At 43.2% G+C, this 17,163-nt stretch overlaps 1 protein-coding gene and 1 non-coding gene across 7 annotated transcripts in view; one reads left to right on the forward strand and one right to left on the reverse strand.

The window, feature by feature from the left end:
• FLNB (filamin B) overlaps window positions 1-17,163 on the reverse strand; it is a 139,105-nt gene that overhangs the window by 70,280 nt on the left and 51,662 nt on the right. For all 6 annotated transcript variants that reach the window (XM_068982281.1, XM_068982280.1, XM_068982279.1 and 3 more), the window contains exons 2-4: window positions 9,505-9,753; window positions 7,333-7,430; window positions 4,773-4,920 (exon numbers count right to left, since the gene is read on the reverse strand). In XM_068982281.1, the coding sequence (XP_068838382.1) occupies window positions 4,773-4,920; window positions 7,333-7,430; window positions 9,505-9,753 (495 nt within the window). The remainder of the gene's footprint in view (window positions 1-4,772; window positions 4,921-7,332; window positions 7,431-9,504; window positions 9,754-17,163) is intronic.
• TRNAG-UCC (transfer RNA glycine (anticodon UCC)) lies at window positions 15,192-15,264 on the forward strand. Its single transcript has one exon. It is a non-coding gene; the product is annotated as a tRNA-Gly (tRNA).

Below are 17,163 nucleotides of genomic sequence, written 5' to 3' on the forward strand. Positions count from 1 at the left end.
TTCCACAAGCATCATTCTCTGCCGTTTCATCCAGGATGCTGCCTGTATCAAAAGCCTGTTCTTTTTATCATTGAGTAATATTCCATGATATGGACGCACCATTGTTTGTTTAACCATTCACCCAGCAAAGGACATCTGGGTTGTTTCCAGTTGTCTATTACTGACAAAGCTGCTATTAAACATTCATACACAGGACTGTGTGCAAATGTTAAGCTTTTATTCCTCTGGCTAAATGTTAAGGAGCACAATTGCTTGGGTTTCTCTGTTTCTTGAAGCTGTAGGTTTATGTTCTGCTTTTTTTTTTTTGCCAAATTTAGGAATTTTTCAGCCATTCAAGGAATTCACTACAGTGCCAATCTTCAGACCCAGGATCTCTAGCTGCTTTGCCTTAATCTCTTTCTGAGACTCCTTACATTTACCCTGTAGAAAATTCCCAGGGGTTTTAGTTGCACTTAGTGGGCAGCATTAGAAAAAGTACTTCTATTCCATCTTCCCAGAAGTATTACTTTTTTAAAAGTTTTTATTATTATGGAGAATCCTCAACCGATATAGACATGGAGAGATATTAAGATGAATCCCACGTACCTATCACTTAGCTTCATCTACTCTCAGCTCACAGCCTGTCTTGTTTCACCGCTTCGTTCTCACCTCTTTTCTCCTCTTGTATTATTTGGATACAAATCCTAGTCCTATTAGTTTTCATCCATAAACATTCACTACATATCTTTAGAAGATATTTTTAGAATGCCCACATCAAAAAATAAAAATAATCCCTTAATAACATCAAATGGAATTCCTTAATAACATCAAATGTTCAGTGTTTAAAGTCCTAAATTATCTTGGAAGTGTCACAAAAATAAATAAATAAAATATTTTGAATCTTAAAAAAAGTCTAATGAATTTTTTTAACAGTTTAAATAGGACCAAATAATTTTCACATGTTACAACTGGTTGCTAAATCTCTTAAACCTCATTTACTCCCTAGATTTCTCTTCATCTCTTCTTTTCTTTCCCATTGGTCTGGGTTGAAGACATTAGGTCATTTGTTACTATATCTGGATTTATATTAGCTTTCCAATAAATAATTTAAGAAAAACTGGTAATAGATAGTTACATAACACACCCTGTTAGGTAAAAAAATGCAAATTGAAGAAAATATACAGTTTGAACTCATTTCAGCATAGAAAAAATGGCTGGAAAGAAATACCCCCAACTCTGAAGGAAAAAAATGGGGCTAGCAGCTACAAAATGTGACTTTCAATTGTTGTTTTCTAACTTTTTCTTTTGCTTAAAATTTATATAAAAATTATGTCATTTAACAAAGATTTGATCATGCACTTAAAACATTTATAAATATCCACTCCATCTAACTCCAACAGCCTGCAGAGTCAGCCTATCCAAAGCCAGAGACTGGGCTCCTCTTCTCTGGCTAACCATGGTTGGTTAGGAAGCAGAACCACACCTATTTGGGAGATAATGCTTCCCGTGCAGAGAAACCACTGTTCCCTAGGATTACTCAGAACTAAACGTGCTGAGGGCTTCCTATGCAGTGGATGCTCCATACAGAACACAGGTTTCATTAAAGGTTTCTGCTTGCCCATGGATACAGGCTTTCAGCATGCTGACCCCTGCCAGGGAGCCCATCACAAAGGCCTGGTTGTGGCTGTAGGTTCACATCACACCAGCCTTCCCTCCTTCCAGTTGAATGGGTCTCAGTGAATGGATCTGCAAATGCTGACCAGCTGGTAACTGCAACTTGGTCAACACCAATGCTTTAAAAACTACAAGATGAAACACTCTCTATGTCTTGGTTCTGTCAGCAGAAACAAAGCAACATGGCCACACAGGAGAGAACAAATTGCCCCTCCCCTTTGTCTCATCAAGGACAAGGTAATACCTAAGGTGCTGCCCATGTGGCCTCACATGTGGCCCTGTTCCCTAAAATGACCATTCTGTCTTTCTACTTAAAAAAAAAAATTAAACATAGAATTACCATATGATCCAGCAATTCCACTTCTACATATATCCCCCTAAAATTGAAAGCAGGGACTCAGATACTTGTATGCATATGCTCACAGCAGCATTATTCACAATAGCTAAACGGTATTAAAATACCCTGAATGTCCACTGACAGAAAAATGGAAAAACAAAATGTGGAATATGCAGACAACAAAATATTACTCAGCTTGAAAAAGGAATGAAATTTTTATACATGCAACAACATGAATGAATCTTGTAAACCCTATGCTACATACAGTAAACCAAACACAAAAGGACAAATATCAATACTATATGAGTCCACTTACAAGGTACCTAGAAGAGGCAAATCCATAGAAACAGACTGAGGCCAGGAGAAGGGGACGACTGAGATGATTGGATGGCATCACCAACTCACTGGACATGAGTCTGATCAAACTCGGGGAGATGGTGAAGGACAGGGAAGCCTGCTGTGCTGCAGTCCACGGGGTTGCAAAGAGTTGGACACAACGTAGCGACTGAACAACAACATCATAGAAACAGAAAGTAGAATGGCACTTGCCAGGGCCGGGGGAGGTGAGGATGGACAGTTGCATTTGGTGGGTACAGAGTTTCAATTCAGGAAGATGCAGAAAGTTCTAGAGATGAAGAGAGGTGATGGTTTCACAACACAATGAATATATGAATATACTCAATGTCTTAGGTGCACCTAAAAGGAGTTAAATTAGTGAATGTTATGTTATAGGCATTTTACCATGGCACAAAAATACAAAAGATACATATATGTGTGTGTGTGTTTCCTCCCTAAGTATATAAAACTTACAGAGTCAAATGAAGGAAATGGCAACGACTAGCCACATTCCTTAGCCGCAGCAAGAGGTCATTTTCTAGAAAACAGCACTGTGAAAGGAAACCGTTTCACATTAACAACAGGGAAACTGGATACCAGCGATAAGCTTATTGCAAACAAGCACTTTATGCCTTGATTAGATTCAATCCATTTGACCAATTTTGTTGACAAAGAGATTTGGCTGTTTGCAACTTTTCTGCCTTTAAGGGAAGCATAACCTTTCAAATCAGATTCCTTATTCCTGCCAGCGTCTTTGACTAGGGCTTAGAGAGAAAGCACTTTTAAAGCATGCATGGACGTGCCAACCTTCACTCGACTGCACTGTGGGTACGGCTTTGAACAAAGTTCCCTGTCTCGATATAACACAAATGATGGCATAGAGCCCACTTCATTGCCAGAAGGACTTCAAATGGCAAGTAGGTCTGTTCCAGAACTCTCTGTCCTCTTAATCATGCTGCAAAAGACGAGAACGGGGCTGAGAACAGTGCACACTCAGCACGCTGCCCTGGTCGTGTGTCATTTCAAGACCAAGCTGATGCCAAGTAGGGCCCTGCTAACTTTAAAGGGAATGAGTGGATAGACAAGTGCTCTACATCTTTAGAAAGTCAATGCCATTAAAAAAAAGAAGAAGAAAAGAAAGTTTGGGAAAAGTATTCTAGATTAAGAGTTTCAGATAAAGTAACAAGCAAATGTAGAAAGTGAGTCTTAATCAGATCTTGGTTTGTAAAACAAGAAAACTGTAAAACAGACAACTGTAGGATAAGAGAAATTTAATTATAAACTGTATATGAGCTGTTATGAAATTATTGTCCTATTTTCTTATGTGTGATAATGAATACTGTGGTTGCATAGAGGATGTCCTCCTATTCTTAGGAAAGGTTTGCTGATGTTCTGAGGAGCAAAATGTTACCATGCCTGCAATATATTTTTGAATAGTTCAATAATCACACACATGCACACACACAGAGCAAGAGAACACATTAGAATGTTAAGAGCAGTAGGCAGATTATAGGAAATCTGGGAAAACATGGGAAATATTTTGTGTGTGTGTGATCCTAATTGCAATTATGAAAATAGAATGTGCGCTTCCCCCTCACCACAGAAAAGAGAATAAATTGTATCCTGTTGTACTAATTTTTACCAGAAACCACACTGGGCTGAAATGCAACTGTTCTCTGTATATAAAGCTAACAGGCTTGAAGTCAGGTGCCAACCAGAAAACCAAATTCCTCAGAATGCCTCTGACCTACTCGAACGTTTTGAGCAGAACACTCCTGGCAGCTGGCTGGGAGATTATAAACAGGATGTCTTAGCAAGGAAGTATCTGCCAGGGGTTAACAATAGCTCCCACTGCATCTGGAAACCTGCACAGCTTTCACATAACCAAGAGGAGAAATGAATCGGCAGTCAGAAGAGCCAGGCTCCTGCTGCACCCCACCATGGCAATCTGGGGGACCTCCCCATTCACCTTCTCCCTCCACTCCAGCATCCCCTTTCCTTTGTGGATTGGGCCTCTGATTGCTCATCTGAAAAATGGAAAGAATAGTCCTTTCTTTATCTCAGGATTACTGCATCCAAATCACAAAGTACAAACTCATCCATCTCCATTACATTAAAGTAGCACTATTCTTGGAAGCCTAGATTCACAAGACAGAAAAGGATAGAAATAAACACAAGGACCTTTAGGTAAAGAAGGAAATTTTTAAAAAGCTATCTGACAAAGAAGGCCTGGGACATCTTTAAATATTAAGCTTACACATTCTCGATCCTGAATAATCAAGACCACAGTGGCTGATTCATGTTGCTATATGGCAGAGACCAACACCATATCGTAACGCAATTATCCTCCAATTAAAAATAAAAAAATTTAAATTAAACACATAAATAAAAATGAATAAATCAAGACCAGAGGACAAGCCTCAAATCCAACATGACCAGCGCTTACCTCTACCATAGGCCCTGGCTTTCTTGGGGTTGAGTTTGGGTTTAAGGGGAGCTCCAGGCTTGAGCTTGGCTTTGGGGAACTGGGACAGGTAAGTCATCACTGAGTGCTCATCCACATCCGGGTGAATAATTTCTTCAGGAGTGATGACCTAGAATAATGACAGGGTAGATGAACACCCAGAACATAGCACTTTGCAACTACTAAAGTTTTTGCAAACATCTCTTAAACCAACAACTACAAGTATAAAGAAATTGAGTCAGCTTCTCAATAAAGTGAAACTGCATCAAACTGGCATGCCAAAATTAGTTTTTGTTTTTGTTTTAAAAAAAAAAAACAAAAAAACCTTTTAGAAGTGTCACCATTACCTTTGGAAGCTAAGGACCTTCTCCAGACAATTCTGTATGTAATTCCCAGAGGTTCAAACCTCCCCACAAAAAAGGCTACCCACTCTCCTTTCCAGAAAGACTAATCTCTATCAAGTAAGGAAGAAGAAGAAACAAGAACACATGGGAAGCATATTGCCAAAATATTTGCTCTTTCATCTAGTATCTACATTTCTATTTACTCAGCTTCTACTAAAAATAAAAAAATTAATAAAACCAAAATGAGATAATGCAATGACATTAGATATGTGGTCTAAGAAACAGACTGAATGCTTGTGTTCTCCCCTAACCCCGGATGTGATGGTATTAGGGGGCGGGGCCTCTGGGAGGTAAGTAGGTCTGGACAAGACCATGAGGGTGGAACCCCCACGATGGGACTGATGCCCTTACAAGAAGAGGAAGAAAGGCCTCAGCTCAGTTTCTCACCACCACCTGAGGGCACAGCCAGAAGTCAGCTGGCAGCTGTGTGCAACCCAGGAAAAGAGCCTTCACCAAGAACCTAGTTTCTTGGCACACCTTTATCTTGGACTTCCCAACCTTTAGAACTGAGAAGTAAATAAATGTCTGTTGTTTAAGCCACCTGGTCAGTGGTATTATTATAACAGCCTGAGCTAAGACAGCTCTCAATATGTTTAAAGCCATTTTCGAAGCAGGAAAGGGGAAAATTTCTCCTGACATTCAGCTTAGGAGCAAGATTCGACCCTTGCTAAACAGGTGGACTCCCTGAAGGTGTCACAGCCCCAGTTTCACCACTTGATCAAGCCCTAAATAGCAAAAAAATGTTCTCCTGCACGCAATAAGCCATACCTCTTTGGAGTAACAGAAGTCTCTCATGCACCAGATCAACCAAATTCAGATGAACATTATGTGCCCAGCTTCCCTCACTCCATGGTAAAAGAAACAAGAAAAAAAAAAAAAAAAAAAAACCCAAACAGGAAATATTCTGATAATTAGCCTGCTGCAACAAGATAGCTATTTGGGTTTGTACACTTGCCTCCAATACATTCCGCAAAATACAGGACATGCATTGCTTTGGCATTTCTTCTCAGCAGCTCCTTCAACAATTTTACACACTGCCAACATCACATGAACGCCAAAAGGAGACGGATTTCAGGTTTAAAGGGAGATGAAAAACAAATCATACCGCTTCTTAAAGGTGAAAGAGCCAAGGAATGGGCCTTGGAGCAGAGACATGATGCCAAAACCAAACCAAAGAAATGCAGGCAAGATTTTCTACCTTCCAAGGGATCCTGATAGAAATACACTGACCTCAGCTCTGAATACCAACTTAAGACCTTAACGGAGTCTGTAATGAGGTCATCCATTGCCTGGCACTGGCTACCCATAACTTTTCTTGACCGAGTCTTTGAACATGGGAGTCATGATGTCAGGAGATGCTATTTAAACTCCTTAGAGGGCTTAGAAGATTGGACCTCAACTAAGCAACGTGGCTACAGCAGATGGTGTCCAGGACATATTCAATTTCTAAGTTCCCTTGTTATATTCCTGTGTTAGGATTATGGGCAATACAAATTCTCCCACGATTTCCATTGATAGCAGATTATCTTGATTTACATTTCTTTAAAAGTTCTAAGTGACTCTCTTAAAGATACTGGATTTACAAATGTTTCATAGCTAAAAAATGGTCAAATATTGGCAGTTTCTTATGGTTAAGGTCAAGATTTGCAGTCTGGCTTCCAAACATGGCCTCCGTGATCTTTGGAAAAGAAATATACGAGAAAATCTGTCACATTTAACAGTAAAGATTTTTAGGGAATCTACAAGTATGTAGGCGGTGCAGTGATAAAGAATCTGCCTGCCAGTGAAGGAGATGCAAGGGATGTGGGTTTGATCCCTGGGTTGGGAAGACTGGCTGGAGTAGGAAATGACAAACCACTCCAGTACTCTTGCCTGGAAAATTCCATGGACAGAGGAGCCTGGTCAGCCACAGTCCCTGGAGTCGCCAAGAATCGGACACGACTAAGCAGACAGACAGACAAGTATCTAAGTCAATGAGCATCTATTAAAGTGGATAAACTGAGAAAGATGGAAGAGGGCCCCAGGCAATGCTCCTTGAAAGCTGACCACTGAGGAGGTCAGACTGCGTGCAAGACCACAGGCATCCACAGGGCATCAGAGGAAACAGCTCGGTGGGACATGCATGCTTGTACACGTACCTGTGGGACGCCTAGCCAGTCGTCTGCCTGCTGCATGGCTTCTCGGGCATTATCCACAGGCTTTCGTGGATCCCAGGATTCCCAGTCTGGGCACAGACCTGTTAACAGCACACAAAAGATGCTGTTGGTGTTAACTGACTGAAGAGGCGAAAGCAACTCGGTGCCTAAACTAAACTCACTCAGTCTTTTGAGAAAACAGTTTCATCCAAAAGTCTTAGTGAACTGTATGCATTCTGGGCCAAATGTATCATGGATATGACTATGCCAGGGTAGAAATCACTCTGCCTGAGCTGAGACTTCTTCAGGTTGTTCTTCTTGCATTCAGATAGAGAGTATCCATTCATTGATGGGGTGGTCTAAATAAACAAACAAAGCCTATAAAACCATCTGGGCCTGGTGTCTTTTAGGAAGTGAGACTTTTTTGACACATCACACTCAAATAGCATCAAAGCCACAAGTTAAGGGCTCAGTCCCACAGATTCCCTGACCCCTAACTCATTCAGAGCTGGGCTTCTGACGAACCAGCTACAAATCAGAGGTTCCTACCACCCCGTCCTCAGGTTGGATCATTTCCTAGAGTGGCTCATAGAACTCAGGAAAACAGTTTACTTACTGGGTTACTGGTTTATTGTAAAGGACCTTATAAAATGGAAGAGATGCATAGCGCAGGTGGGAGAAGGGGCAAGGAACTTCCATGTCTTTTCAGGCATGCCACCCTCCCAGGATCACACGTTCACCAACTAGAAGCTTCCCAAACCCGGTAGTTTACGGATTTTTATGGCAGCTTCATTTTATGCACTGATCACATCACCTCACATTAGTTACTAACTCAGCCTCTATCTCCTCTTCCCTTCCTGGAAGTCAGGAGAGAGGGGCAAAGGTTCCAATCCTCTAATCACTGGTTGATTCTCCCAACATCCAGGCCCCATCCTTACAGGCATTCCAAAAGTTACCTCATTAATAAACTTAGGCATGGTTGAAAGACACCACTTGGTAAATTTCAAGGTTTTAAGAGCTCTGTGCCAGGAAAGGTGACAAAGACCAAAGATATATTTCTTATTATAAGTTACAATGTCACAATTCCAAGCCTTGACATATCTACAAAGACTGGACTAGCATCCTGTATATTTAAAACATTCACTTGCTCAAAGATCTAAATCTAGAATCATCTCAAAATCTTTTGTATGCACAAGAAGTACAGGACTGGACTAAAAATCCCCAGGTTTAAACTATAAAGAGGCATCCTAAAATGTGTCTTTGCATGAGAGCAAGGAAGAGGGCACTGGGAAATGAACTAATGCTGAGCTTCTAGTTGCTTCTGGATGGCACAGTTTACAGGCTCTCAAGGAAGACTGGGGACTGGGACCATCCTCCTTCCCTCTCTCCAGTTGACACCAGCTAGTTGCATACATTGAGAACCACTAGCTTACTTAATACTAATGTGCCCAGCATATACAAAGCGATCAGTAAGTGGAAAATATGATTGTTAGAGTAGTTTTTTTATTAAAAACAATTTTGGAGGTGCACATAAACACAGGCTCTGTTTTTTCTATTGAATGTAACAGCAAACTCTACCCATCAATCTAAACCCTCCAGTGAGGGTAATTACTACCTTGGTGTACATTCAACCACTCAGAAAAGAGGAACCCATCAAGGGTGGAAAAGGCTCCAACTGGATCCTGACCAAGAACTATTTCACAGCAATGCAGAAAGAGAAGGGTGGAGAAAGCCATATATAGTCAACCCAGTGGTTGATAAAAACGGGTACTTTCCACTCAATAAATGTTTTTAGATTTTCATGCCAAACCACCTAATAGGGCACATGTTGAAGCCAACGGGAAACCAGGCACCCACTGTGGGAAGAGGGGGAAGAAGCAGGACTTGGGGTCTGGAAGCTAAACTCAAGGTCTGCTTAGAGCATGAAGGCCTTCATTCAGAATTTGGGTAAATAACTCCATGCTCAAACAAGTCTATGGAAAGTCTTGTAAGACTTTTCATCAGAAAGCAAATGAAGCCATTTTTAGTTCCTTTAGATACCTTGCAATCAGCTAAAAACCAGGACAAATACAGCAGTCACAGCAAACCTAGCTTTCCCATTGAAAACCAAGAGATTCAGGGGTCAACGACACCCCCACTCTGGAAGAGATGGCTCAGGCAGCCGTGGGCACGTACCTGGAGCACAGCTGTCTACCAAAGCTCCCAGGGCTTTGCCGTCTTGCCAGTTCTGGTTGAAGTTGGTGATGGGCAAGTAGGGGATCTTGTTCTGAATCCATCCGAGCAGCCTCTGCTTTGGTGTCTGCTTCTTGGCATCATCATCTCCTTCATCCTCCCACACGGGCATGGAGATGGAGTAGTGGAGGATGAGCGTCCACACCAGCCCCAAGATGAGCTTCAGGTTCCCATCCACGATGGCTTTGCTGTCTGGGCAAGGAAACACAGGCAGGGTCAAGCCTCTAGCCACACAGGTGTGAACCAGTCTGTAAGAAAGTAAATGAAACCCTCAACTGTTAGAGACCCACACTGAGCTATTTAAGAGTGAAAGGATGTCATGCTGGCATCAGTTTCAAAATACTTGAGGTGCAGAGATGATAAGATTCCAAAACGTTGTTAACCCCATCAGCGGATCATGAGGACACGAGAACACATTATTCTGTCTTCTCTATTTTTGATCGCTGTTTTGGGTTTTTTTTTGACGAACAGATGATGGGATCTCCTGCCCATGGATTAAACCCACACTAGACCCGGGTTCGATCCCTGGGTTGGGAAGGTCCCTTGGAGAAGGAAATGGCAATCCACTCCAGTACTATTGCCTGGAAAATCCCATGGACAGAGGAGCCTGACTTCACGTTCACGTTCTGTACTGGAAATGTGGATTCTTAACCACTGGACCACTAGGGAAGCCCCCCATTGTTTCTATTTCTACATGCATTTGAAATTTTCCATTATAAAAAGTCTTTTTTTTTTAATTTCAAGAAATCATTTCAGAAATATAGACAATAAAAAGAGGTGGCTGCATTCCTGTTAACTAGGCAGTATGCCACCTAACAGATTGTGTATACACATATGTATATTTGCTGTCCTGAATTTATATTATACTACATGATCAGTCTTGAAATCTTTCTTTTCACTAATCACAATGTCACAGGTATCTTTTCCCTATAAAAAGATACTCTGGTACTTTTCTGGTTCACCCAGTGGCTAAGACTCCATTCTCTCAATACAGGGGCCCAGGTTTGATCCCTGGACAGGGAATTAGATTCCGCATGCCTCAACTAAAAAGATACCACATGACAGAACTAAGACTTGGTACAGACAAATAAATTAAAAAAAAAAAAAGTTGTTTCTGTTTACACACCCATCTACAGGTTTCAGAGGCCGTTTTCCCTCACATCTCACCAATACTGGGTGTTACCAATCACGTTCATCTCTGTTTCTCTGACAAGTTAGTCATTCATAAAAGAAGGTCGCTAACAGTTGGGCAAAGTGTTGCCAGGTGACTAGACAAAGGCAGGGACCCCTTTCTAGTCATTTCCCAGCTTAACGAGACATGCTCTGCCACTGGCCAGCCCCTCCTGGAACTCTCACTGAAACTGTTTCTACTTCGCACTCCCTTTGGCTTCCCCATGACTCTTTCCTCTTTCCAACCTCCAATTACACCCACCAAAATTCAAACATTATCTCCAAGATAACTATCTGTCTGTCTCTCCATTTCCTACACCCTTTTCCCACCAAACAACCTCTGTTGCAATCTCCCATTCTGCCAGGACCTCAAAGTGAAAATGTCAGAACCTTCTAGGACTCTCCTTCAAAGCCCTGGTACAGTTCCCACAATTCCCTCCCTACCTCTTGGCAAATCCTTTTCTACACTGTCCCCCCAAATATGGGGCCCCTTCTCCCCTCTGATTCCTCAACAGCCATGAAACTCCACCATTGTTCACGGAACCCAGAACCATCCTTCTGGTAAGGTACCTACCTATATGCTTCCCAACTCACCAATAGTCTCTGCTGCCCAGAGTCAAACTCTTTAAACATTCAGCACCTTGAGAGACCCACATAACCTCTACCTGCTTTTCCACCCCGTCACCATCACCCACCACCCTCCACAATCCAGGCTCAAAGACTCCCCATTCCTGAAGCACACCTTGCTTTGAACCCCCTGGACATCTCCACCTGTTCTGTATCCCCTTTGATGGGAAGGCCCTTTACCCTAACCTCCTGCAGGATAAACCCTGGGTCATCATTCAATTGCCACATCTATTACAAACAGATGGTGCACTTCACTACCACCAGCCTATGTGTGGTCACACCATTCTACCCTCAGCCTCCTCCAACCCCCAGGGCTGTGAGCACCGGACGGGGAGTAACTGAGCTTTCTTCATCTTGCAGCTCCCCACGCCCTGTCCTTCCCTCCCACTGACCGCAAGCCACCTGAATGTTGGTTAAACACACGTCAGAACCCACTGAATGAAACTCAACTGCAACCACATGAAAAATAAACTCACACGCTCTGGAGGAGTAAATGGCATGCCATTCAAAACTGAAAGGGTGGGGATTTCTTGTTTTTAATCAAACTGTTTACTGTTACGTCCTCTTACAAAGGGGGAAAAAAAAACCCCACACCCAAACCCACAGAAATCAAAGGTAATTTCATGGTTACACATTCAGTCACAGCAAGACTTGATTACATAAAATGACAGAGTAAAGAGTACCATGAACTGGCTGGTAAGACACACTGAATGTAAGTGATCCTCATTCAAAGTTAAGGCACCCAGGGATTTTCCACATGATGAACTGTATGACGAACGTTTACACATGACTGTCCGAATAATTCACAGGACCCAGTAACAAGTGAAAATGCAGGATTCTTTGTCCAGAAATATCAAGAATATCAAGACAGCAACAGCAGAGCATTAAAACAAGCACACAGAACCCTCCTGAGTATGGGGCCCTGTACAGCTGCCCTGTCTGTGCAACCACAAAGGCAGCTCTGCTTCTGAGGCCCTGTGGTGAATAAAGGAGTAGCAATCTGCATGAAACACTGAACCCTGCACAGAATATGAGCAGCCAAGGTTGCTCATATTCATTCTGCTGGACCAACTGCCAGTCCCTGACCATAACTGAGATTTTTGGATTAGATGCCCTGTTACAAATCTGTCTTTAAAGTGCTACTGATTAGTGAGTTACTATCTATGGATGGCAAAAAAAAATCGGGTCAAACAATTTTCCATGCCCATTTCCTTTATTCAACTTAAAGAGCAAAGAGCAGTCTCATGAGGGGAAGGGAGGGGATAGAAGCAGAGAGTATGGGTACTTATTGCTAATCAAGGAAACGGGTGTACCGGGCAGGGTCAGATCTTGCAGCAGGCAGTATCTGAACAGGTCAGAGTGTCACCCAGCCACGGGCATCAATGTGCAAAGCTCAGACTTTCCTGAGTGATGTGCTAACTGCTTTACAAATGCAAACTTGCAGATTTCATCCATAAATCAAAACATGAAACCAGTTTGCTCTATTTTTACCCAGCTTACACATGTTGGTTTAAAGGAATGAGACATGAGTCTTTTCCAAAACGATTTTGGGGGAAATATGACCCAGTAAAAGTTGGAGTCAAATTTATGAAACGTACAACGCCCAGAACGTCTGTTTCCAATGAATTCAAGGTGGGTGTTCAACCGGGAAAGCCCCCATTAAGGTCTCATTGGGATAAATGATACTTTCGTTCTGCTATTCTAAGAAGCTGGAGGGAGAGCGGTCCTCATTCCAAAAGCGATTTTGACAGGTGAGAGTTCAAATGCTTCACCGAGCTCTTGGAACAATAAAAAGATGGCGACTTGCCCAAAAGGCCTCCCCCATTCCCACCCACATGAAATAGGAGACTCCCTGCGCCTTGAAAATGAAATGCTACACAGCGTCACAGTGTCCGTGTGTAACCATCACAGCTGACTACAGAATTTGCAGCCGTGAGCGTGCTCTGTGATGTTTATGTCGAATGTAAACACGGAGCAGAGACGTAAAAAGAGGAAAGGGCCAGGTCAGCTGGAAGCCTCTTGGGCAGCCTTCCACCTTCTGAGGTACTGAGAGCCTCTTTCAGGAATAAAATAATGCAACGCCCAACCTCCTAGAATCTGCTTAGATTGGGTTGGCAACTGGCCACAAGTTTCTCCTCCCCGAATTCAACCAATCACAGTCCCCACATAAATGGCTCCAGACAACACTAGCTCTCAAGCCACACACACCTTCTGTGAACATACCTTCTGCAACTACTTCAAATTAGCCTGAATTATATGTAAGTGAGGGTAATGTTATTGCTTTTATGTTTGTTTTTTGGGTTTTTTAAAGCTAGAAAGTTAAACCCAAGCTATTACAAATTCTAGGATCCTTTCAGCACATCAGTTCCCTAGTCCTGGTAAGCAGCATTTTGGAATGGGTGCAGGTATTAGGATAGAAACCAGCTACTCTTAGGCAATCTTCAGCAGCATTTTAGAAATACCTCCTTTGTGGACAAGTCCCCTCTAGGTCAGAGAGACGGTGCTGTTTCACGTCTCTCTATTCTTACAAGTAGAGCTGTGTGGACCCACACAACCATCACTCCCGCTACCTTCACGATGTAAACCTTCTCTCCTGGCTGTTGCCAGGGTGTCAGAAGTGGGGACCCAGGAGGAGAGGCCTGGGGGGGGACACCATCCCTTGTAAGGACAGCAAGTCACTAGTCACAGTGCAGCCGGCTGCCAGGTCAGAAGCAGACGACATGTGGCTGAAGGAGTCCAGGACAGGTAGGGGTTTCAGGAAACCTCTGTCTAACGTGCTCTTGGGGACAACTCATCAAGGCCATGTGTGTGTGCTCAGATGCTTCAGTTGCGTCTGATATACCCTGTCTCAAATCATGTAGCCTTGGGCAGCGGGTGGGCCTCCTCTCAGCCCAGCATCACAGTCACTGAAGAGGCCAGGCAGGTGATGGAAGGAACCTGAGTCCCAGAATAGGGTGTCCCACCAACCTAAAGACTGAAAAAAAATCCACTTTATTTTTCTAAAAAGCTCTCTGTCATAGCAGTTTGACTATAAGAAGATACTCTGGGCTTTGAAGACCTGAAGTCACAAGGGCCTATTTCCATTTATGTCAGTAAGATATAATGAAATAAGGGTGGATCAGGGCACGGGGGTCAGCTGGATTTCCAATTTTGTTTTTCGCTCATGAACTACTCAAGGATGACAAAGGAGCTGTTTGAATGAGCACGTTTTACACATCCCTGCGTCAGGGTTCAGTTAAGAGAGTTCATTCAGAAGGCCTTTTCATGCTAGCAGTTTTTCACGAGAAGATTCAGTAGACCAAGAGTGGTCATTGGTGTTGGCACATGAGGTGAGTTGAGAAAGGTGCTGAGGCCCCAACTAGATTCAGTGAGAAAGACTGCTGAAATGGATTACTAATCCTACCGTGAACAAGGCACGAGGAATATAGAGACTCAGACTACTATGCAGATTAGCAATGTCTGCCCTGGGCATGGCATGAGGAATGGTGGCTAGGATTTCTTTGCAACAGAATAGAGTAAACCTTCTCAAAACCCCTGATTCGAGGTTTCATCTATATGTCCATAAACATTTCTTGCATGTCACTTTAGACGTCAAATTTTCTAACTTGCCAGCTACTCCTTCTGTTCTTTCTCACTTGCTGGACAATTTTTGCTGATAATAATTAGAACAAATTACAGTATTCTATAAACATCTTATTTTTATTTTGGTACACAGTTCTGGGTGGACTTTCAGATCTTAGGTACTATGATAGTGTATTGCTTCATAATTTATCCCAAACACCTACTTTCTGATTAAGAGATATCTTTTATTTAAAAGTTACATTTATGGGAATTCCCTGATGGTGCAGTGGTTAGGACTTTGTGCTTCCACTGCAGGGGGCCCAGGTTTGATCCCTGGTTGGGGAACTATCTGCATTATCCCAGCGGGTTTTCTTTTCAATGCCATTTTTGAAAAGTTACCACTTTTGAGGATTATTTTATATTCAGTAGTGAAGTCACACTGAACTAAACAAGATGGTTTACAGTAAAGTGCCTAGAAGACAGTAAGTCTCTTTTCATTTACTATTAGTAGGAAATCCCTGAGAAGTTATAACAAGGAATCTAACCTGTTAGAAAGGTGAAAGAAAGAAGGAAAAATGGAAAGATGCTCCAAAATGGTCAAAGCAGTGCATCTAAACTAGCTTTTTGACCCTAAATCTTCAGGCCCCTGCATTAAGTCATCCCACTGCTGCCCCACAGTTCTCCTGAGTGGCCATCAGGACAAGGCCGCAGGGACTCCTGAGCTTGAGCCCTGAGTCAAGGAGCCCAGAGTTCAGCCACTGGGAGGTGCGGGTAAACCCCAGCGTGAGCTGTAGAGGCCTCAGCATGGAGGCGTCTGTCCCTCCCTCACAGCTTCCGGCCACAAATGCTCTGAGAACACGTCCAGCTGAAATAATAAACACTGGCTGTGAACGGAGGCCCTCATCACCTTTAACTCCAGCTCAGCTTGTCACTGTTCATCCTGTGCAGAGCCCAGAGGGAAGCCCACAAGGAAAGGAGCACGGGCAGGAGGAACGACCTGAGAAAGACTTCTAAACACGTCCTCTCCTGACATCAACAGCAGCCAAAACAGGACAGCAGCCCTCGTGCAGACCTCTCCTCTGGGCCACAGGCATTACCTCATGTGACCCTCACAGCCACCCTATCAGGATGGCTTTTGCAGTTAACCCCATCTTACAGATAAGAACGCAGAGGCTCACAGAGGTGTCTCCCAAAAATGACATAGGAGAGCCTAAATTTAACCACAGTTCTCTCTGCTGCCCTCTGAGCCCAAACTATTTACTTTTGTTTAATTCACATACTGATACTGTTAGTTGCTCAGTTGTGCCCGACTCTTTGTGACCCCATGGACTGCAGCCAACCAGGCTCCTCTGTCCATGAGATTTTCCAGGCAAGGATACTGGAGGGGGTTGCCATTTCCTTCTCCAGGGGATCTTCCTGACCCAAGGATCGAACCTGGGTCCCCTGCACTGCAGGCAGCTTCTTTACCTACTGATTTACCAGGGAATAGCTGATCTAGGACATGCTGGCATTAAAAAAAAAAAAAGTCCTATCAAGGATTTCTTTGTTCTTTCCCATTCAGGAACTACAACATGCTTCTCAGATATCAAAACCCAGTGCTTATTTTTATTATCAATACTACTCTAAAGAGAAAGAGGATAAAGCAGAACTATTTCTTTCAGCGCAGAAAGTCATCAAGCTATATAGATATTTTCTAAAGTCTTCTGTAATAGTAATATTAACTGATGAAAATGTATTTATGCATCATTTTAGCAAGAAAAATTATGGAATCCCCCAGAGCCCCAACTCTTATCCTTCCGACTTTTCTGAACACACATGATGTCATGACGGCTCTCACAAGGCAAGCACAGTTACAACGCTCATTCTACAGATGAGGAGACTGTGCATACGGACAGGCCCCACCCCTGGGCAGCATGGCCAGTAAGCAGCTGTGCTTGGGAGGGGAATGCAGCAGCCCTTCTGATCTGGCCCCATTCATTCCCACCACCCCCAAACTGCTAAGGTTCCAGGGAAAGAATGTGGTAAATAGTGACAGCACAGGACCTGGGAGGTGCAAGCAGGAGTCAGGGCGGGATCGTTAGTGCCCCTGCCTCAACCATGACTTGCTCAGCCTCTGCTGCACCCTAGGGACTGGAGACTCTAAAGATCCCCACCCTGGCCCTTCATCTGGCAAGCCCTCCACGCAGAACCGCTGCTCGGCAGGGAAACTGAGTTAGAAGGGAGACACTTCAGCTCTGCTCTTGC

This window comes from Capricornis sumatraensis, chromosome 10 (assembly GCF_032405125.1).
Source record: "Capricornis sumatraensis isolate serow.1 chromosome 10, serow.2, whole genome shotgun sequence".
Taxonomy (NCBI): domain Eukaryota; kingdom Metazoa; phylum Chordata; class Mammalia; order Artiodactyla; family Bovidae; genus Capricornis; species Capricornis sumatraensis.